At 45.0% G+C, this 6,913-nt stretch overlaps 1 protein-coding gene across 1 annotated transcript; it reads right to left on the bottom strand.

The window, feature by feature from the left end:
* Positions 1–608: 608 nt before the first annotated feature.
* LOC311532406 (uncharacterized protein) lies at positions 609–3,038 on the bottom strand. The gene is made up of 2 exons (XM_084650835.1): positions 2,960–3,038; positions 609–1,888 (listed from the first exon to the last, which is right to left on the bottom strand). Exon 2 carries the CDS (start codon positions 1,865–1,867, stop codon positions 1,319–1,321), a length of 549 nt encoding a protein of 182 aa, XP_084506961.1. The 5' UTR covers positions 1,868–1,888; positions 2,960–3,038; the 3' UTR covers positions 609–1,318.
* Between the last annotated feature and the right edge of the window lie 3,875 nt (positions 3,039–6,913).

Raw genomic sequence — 6,913 nt, 5'->3', positions numbered from 1 at the left:
AGCTGTGGACATGGACCGGGGGCTGCTCTGAGGCCCCTCAGCCCTGGCAGACAGAAGAACCCAGGCTCCCCAGCCTGGTTCCAGCTTCGGTTTGGCCAGGGAGACAGTACCTCGGAGACAGAAGAGGGACTGGAATGGGCCCCCCGGAAGGAGCAGGGCCTCGTGCCACACCCACACTCTAAGGAAGAATCCGTCGCCCGTGGTCTACCATTAACATTGCGTTAACTAACTGATCTGGTGCCCACTTTCCTTTCCTTACCAAAACCTGGGTCACTGTCTGACTCACACAGACTCTTATCATGAACCATGTGATTGGTCTTCTTGAAATCAAAGGAAAAACTTACATGCTTAAAGTGAAAATCTGTCTAAGTCTTTGCAGGAAAAGACGCTTTGCTAAAACAGGTAATGCAAGGAGGAACTCCACCCTGGTACTCAGGGCCTGCAGAATGCTATCAACCACTCCCAGGGCTGGATTCTCCTGTCACCTCAGGGCTTTGAAAATTGCAACTGGAGAAGTGCCTGGTGCTGCTGTCTCCAAAGGGAGGAATTTCATCCAACATGATTTTTTAGGAAGGAGGGAGAAACAAGGGGAACCAGAAGACTGATAATATCATGCAGCAGAGATTTTAATGCAAAAGAAATTGGCAGTACACAGTTACAGGGAGAAATACTACAGAGCAGAAAGAATGTATTTCCAGCATTTCAAGAAGGGCTGCGTCCGATCACCTGCCTCAGTGCGATGTATTTCAGACAAGATGTTCTGTTTGCTTTCTTTCAGCTGCAGAGGTTGACAAACAAGTCCCCACTGTAACAATTTTAAGTGCCTTGTTTTACGCTATTGGGTGAAAAATGAGCCAAAGCAAAATAGAAGCAGAGGACTACGCAGCTTCTCCATTATACATGGGCCGTAGCAAAGGTCAAAGTGAGGCATTAAAGGTACATATGGATAAGAAGGATAGAACATGTGGACTTAAAGTGATAATAACCATAAATGATGCCTATCTTAAGGCTCCTATTTCCTTCACACTGCGGGGTCAGTGTAAACAGCCTGCGTGTAATTCACAATGAGTCCTCATGTGAATAAAAGAATCAGCACATGGCCGGGAAAGCCTTGGCAGAAAGAGTCCTAAAGCATAACATTAGAAATGCAGCAGGGCTATCAGACCAAGGTGCTGAGCACACACAGCTCCCACTGAGCTCAACTGGAGCCATGTTTGCTCAGTACTTTGGAAAGCCATGCCCAAAAGATCAGGGGTGAATCTGTATCTTGCTGTTCATTTCCTGGTTCTTCCTTCTTCTGTGGAGGTTCCTGCTGGGTTTAACATGGCCCACAATATCCACCAAGATACCTACGGCCATATCCCCCGTATCCCCTTAATCCCCCATAACCATAAAGGCCCGGGTAACCGCAGTATCCCCCATGGCCCAATAATCCCCTGTAACCGTAAAGGCCCGGGTAACCGCAGTATCCCCCATGGCCCAATAATCCCCTGTAACCGTAAAGGCCCGGGTAACCGCAGTATCCCCCATGGCCCAATAATCCCCCATAACCGTAAAGGCCCCCGTAGGCACCATATCTCCCTAAACCATACAACCCTCCATAACGGCCTCCGTAGCCATACAATCCCCCCAAACCGAATGAGCCTCCCAAACCAGCTCCGACCACAGGTGCGCCTACGGCTGCCACTTCGCTCTGCTGAGGGAAATTGCTCAGAATTGGTCCTGGGAGGGTCACGACAACTGGGGAGGGTCTGATCACCACTTCGGAGTCAGGGCACTGCCTAACGCAGGGCTCATTCCAGCTGCCAGTGACTGGACTGGGTCGGGCCACCCCGCATTCTGGATAGCAGAGGCTGGAGAAAGTCATCTTTGTGGGATGGAGATAAACCTGAAACACACAACCGGGGTTAGAGTAAAGAGACGGTACAAGTGCCGGTGGAAGAAAGGCTTCAAAGCTTGGTTAGAATTGTCGTGAGGTCAGCATGGGTCCTGAGTCAGAGAGGAGAAGTGGATTTAATCTCTTTGTGTGTGGTCATGTATTTGTTTCTATTTTCTCTTTCTACGCCTCTTGTCCACTTGCACTAAACTTCCCTCCCAACTGGCCCCTTTGAGACCCTCTCAATGATTTTCTCTGTAAAACACTGGCTAGAATAAATACAACTGTTTCTATACTGGACACCTGGGATTTTGGGTCCATTTTAGACATTTATCAAAGATAACATGGCTGGGATCATGGTAATCACTTCTTTTCATTTGAGGATTTAACCTCTGCATACAAACCAGTTGAACTCGGTATTACAGTGTGACTGTTTGGTTTTCCAAACCTTGGGAATCACCAAAACTTGCTGATGGATAAACAGAAACTTTGCTTTTCTTCGAACAAATCACTAACAACAAACTCCTGAACTGGAGTAAAGTCAGCTCAGGTCCACTGACTTTCATGGAGCCCCATGCTATTACACCATCTGAGGAGAAGCATCTTCAATGGGTATTTCTGCTCGGGAGAACATAGGAATTGCTAGAATGGGTCACGCCACTTGTCAGCTTCATCGATTCTCGTGTCTCTAATAGTGAGGAGTAACAGCTGCTTCAGAGGAAAGTAGCAAACCATGAATTGGCCCTTTCTAGACTAATCTGAGAAAATTTCTTCCTAATCCAGCTAAGTGAAAAATGGCTAACTGACTTTCATAAGTTACTGAAAAGATTTAAATGCCCTAATTCTTGTCCAGTTAATAGGAAATATGTTTCCCAACTGCATATCTGGCTCTTAAAGTCCCTCCTTTAGCTTCAGATCCTGAATCCACCAGGACTTGCACCTAAATAATTGCACAAGAGGGAAGAACACCCTGATCCCTGACAAAAATCACAGTGACTACATGCAAGATTCGACCTAAACTAAAAGGAGGCTCTAGACTGATATCTCCAGGGTTAGAAAGAGATTGAGTTGAATTGGACTTACCCAGTTCACCAAGGAGATGAAATCCAAAGAAGTGTTTAGAAGAGGTCTGAGTCGTGAACACTTTTATACAGTTCCGAGGACTGCCTGGAGGATCTGCGATGCTGTTTGTGAGGAGGTCCTAATTAGTTACTAAACAAACTTGATTGCCTTTGTAAGTTCTTCTTTGGATGCAGCTGTTTTCCTCAGCGTTGGTGATTAGTGGACTGATCTCAGCCTCACAGGGTGTGATATGGAAATTGCGCTCTTCAGTTGTCTTTCATCTTAAAATTGTTTCGGCCAACTACATTTCTCGTGTCATTCCAATGACTTTATTGGTGCTGCAATGAGAATGAATGTCAAGGTGATTCTGAGCAGATCAGTAGCACAAGTGGGTGTCAAGAAAGGAATCCAGTTTGGTCCTTTCAATTCATGCTGGTCGTGATTGGGGTCATGGGACAGTTCATTCTAAACGTTCTAGGAAGCAGGGATCCATTTTTCTCCATTCTGACCACCTCCATTCCCAGCAGGTCAGATCCAATCCTCTTTGAATCATTCCATTCCCTCCAGTATGTTTCTTGTCAGGACTTGAAGTCTGAACTTCACTCTTTGGCAGGGGATAGTACGAAGCCGATGAACAATGTTAGTCCCATTTTAAACTTTCAAACTCGGTCTTAGCAGGGATGTCAGTGGCGCATGGGCCTTTGTGATGGTCCTCTGCCCAGGGTGAATCTTACTCTAAAAGATTGGTGAGTAAAAGATTGGACCTCCACTTGGGTCACCAATGCTGTCTCAAAGGGCTGCCTAGAGCAGATTTGCTCATGGGCCAAGGGGAGGGATGGCTCAGAGTGGAAGGAAGCAGTGCTCTTTTACAGAAAGGTTTTGAGTTAAGTCTTGACTTCAGACAATGCAGCTGAGTGAGCCCAGCAGGAAAGTGAGTGAGCCCAACAGCCCAGCAGGAAACCCAGGAGAGAGGAAAATGACACATTCTTGGTGAAGGAGGAGATGGCTGTGGGATGAGATTTGACATAAAGTCTGATCAGCCATGGGGCATGTTGCAGAAAACATTCCTACCTGATCCAGAATGTTGTTCAAAGTGTAAATGATATCCCGAAGGGTGGGTTCCATATCCAGGGAAGAGAGCAGAAGTGTCTTGTTTTGATTTCAAGGTCCACTGGACTGGGCCGCTCTACCCCACACAGTTTTTAAGAAATCCCAAATTCAAAACTACATTTGAATGAAAATGAAATAGCCCCAAATTGGGTGGCCTTAAATCATGGCCTGATTAAGGGAATGACACGAGAGACCTTGGCCTCCATTTTGTTTAAAGTGACTGTGTGACTCAGTGCAGAGGCATCAAACCCCAACAACAATAGAAACAGAAAGACAACCCAAGACATCTGACTCCTCCTACAACAGGTGGAGCTCGAAGCTGTTCCTTTGTTACAAGACAAGGTTAGTCACATGTCTGGTTACAAAATGTTTCCATCCTTTGATCTAAGCGTCAACAATAAAAAACTGGCTCATGCAGTGATCCACTGTAACTGCGACTTCTTTATACCTGAGGATAATACTTCTCCAAAGAAATTACAAGTCTGTCCATTTTCCAAGAGTGTGGTAGCCTGGTAAATATCAAGATGGAACTGAAGCTTAAAAACCCTGTTTTAAGTCTTAGCACCCACGGCAATGAAGTCACCAAGTGCACTGTGTGCGCTACTTTTTCTCTCCTTCAAATCACTTCTCTCTAATGGGTCACAGTAATGCAATGAGAACAGGAGGACTTGTGGCACCTTAGAGACTAACCAATTTATTTGAGCATAAGCTTTCGTGAGCTACAGCTCACTTCATCAGATGCATTCAGTGGAAAATGCAGTGAGGAGATTTATATACAGACAGACCATGAAAAAATGGGTGTTACATACACACTGTAAGGAGAGTGATCATTTAAGATGAGCTATTACCAGCAGGAGAGCGGGGGCGGAGGGGCGGGTGAAACCTTTTGTAGTGATAATTAAGGGGGGCCATTTCCAGCAGTTAACAGGAACGTCTGAGGAACAGTGTGTGTGTGTGGCGGGGGGAAATAAACATGGGGAAATAGTTTTACTTTCTGTAATGACCCATCCACTCCCAGTCTCTATTCAAGCCTAAGTTAATTGTATCCAGTCTGCAAATTAATTCCAATTCATCAGTGTCTCGTTGGAGTCTGTTTTTGAAGTCTTTTTGTTGTAATATTGCGACTTTTAGGTCTGTAATTGAGTGACCAGAGAGATCGAAGTATTCTCCGACTGGTTTATGAATGTTATAATTCTTAATATCTGATTTGTGTCTGTCAAAGTTCCTCCCCCGCTCTGAACTCTAGGGTACAGATGTGGGGACCTGCATGAAAACCTCCTAAGCTTCTTTTTACCAGCTTAGGTTAAAACTTCCCCAAGGTACAAATTAATTTTATCCTTTGTCCTTGGAATAACCACTGCCACCACCAAACTCTAACTGGGTTTACTGGGAAACGTAGTTTGGACACATCTTTTCCCCCAAAATCCTCCCAACCCTTGCACCCCACTTCCTGGGAAAGGTTTGGTAAAAATCCTCACCAATTTGCATAGGTGACCACAGACACAAACCCTTGGATCTGAGAACAATGAAAAAGCATTCCGTTTTCTTACAAGAAGACTTTTAATAGAAATAGAAGTAAATAGAAGTAAAGGAATCACCTCTGTAAAATCAGGATGGTAGATACCTTACAGGGTAATTAGATTCAAACATAGAGAATCCCTCTAGGCAAAACCTTAAGTTACAAAAAAGACACACAGACAGAAATAGTCATTCTATTCAGCGCAGTTCTTTTCTCAGCCATTTAAAGAAATCATAATCTAACGCATACCTAGCTAGATTACTTACTAAAAGTTCTAAGACTCCATTCCTGTTTTATCCCCGGCAAAAGCAGCATATCGACAGACCCAGACCCTTTGTTTCTCTCCCTCCTCCCACCTTTTGAAAGTATCTTGTCTCCTCATTGGTCATTTTGGTCAGGTGCCAGCGAGGTTACCTTTAGCTTCTTAACCCTTTACAGGTGAGAGGATTTTTCCTCTGGCCAGGAGGGATTTTAAAGGGGTTTACCCTTCCCTTTATATTTATGACAGTGTCCATTTATTCTTTTATGTAGAGACTGTCCAGTTTGGCCAGTGTACATGGCAGAGGGGCATTGCTGGCACAGGATAGCATATATCACATTGGTAGATGTGCAGGTGAACGAGCCTCTGATAGTGTGGCTGATGTGATTAGGCCCTATGATGGTGTCCCCTGAATAGGTATGTGGACACATTTGGCAACGGGCTTTGTTGCAAGGATAGGTTCCTGGGTTAGTGGTTCTGTTGTGTGCTATGAGAGCTGGTTGATGTGGAGGTGAACAAGCACACTGAGGTGAAGGTTACCCAGGGAGCAAGTGGCGAGGCAGCAATAAAACCAGTCACAGTGATTACTCAACCCCTGCTCACCACTGCTCCTGAATTGTTTTGGACAGTTTCCATTCAGGGCTTCTGAATAGCCCACGGCAGCATCAGTGAAGTCAATAGAATGATCCCAGCAATGTAGCTGGCCCATAAAGTTTTCAGAAGAAAGGGAGCTGCAGGGTATAATGTGCCCCTCACCCCATGTGGAGTTAGGAAGAAAATAATCCTCAAAAACATGGAGGGAAAAAATTACATCAGTTGAAGGAGTTATGCAAAGTTTTCTTTTTAACTAATTAGGCCTTCAGGAACAAAGGGCCTCTCAAGTCCTCTGGCGGCGTAAAAACTGTCTAAAAATACTCATGAGTCAGGGGTCTTCTAACCACTTTAACTTATTCTCCTCTGAGAACTAGAGAATCCTATTCAAGTCGCTCTCTCCATAAGTGTTCAGATGAGGTGCCAGTGATCCTTTTAATTTAGGAGTGAATCTTGCACAGACACTCTGTGATTCCAAACAGTGGGAAGAGTTTGG

Source organism: Lepidochelys olivacea (genome assembly GCF_965140295.1).
Source record: "Lepidochelys olivacea isolate rLepOli2 genome assembly, chromosome: 1".
NCBI classification, from domain to species: Eukaryota; Metazoa; Chordata; order Testudines; family Cheloniidae; genus Lepidochelys; species Lepidochelys olivacea.
Note: the sequence above shows the minus strand (reverse complement) of the source record. Positions and strands in the feature narration are given on the sequence as shown.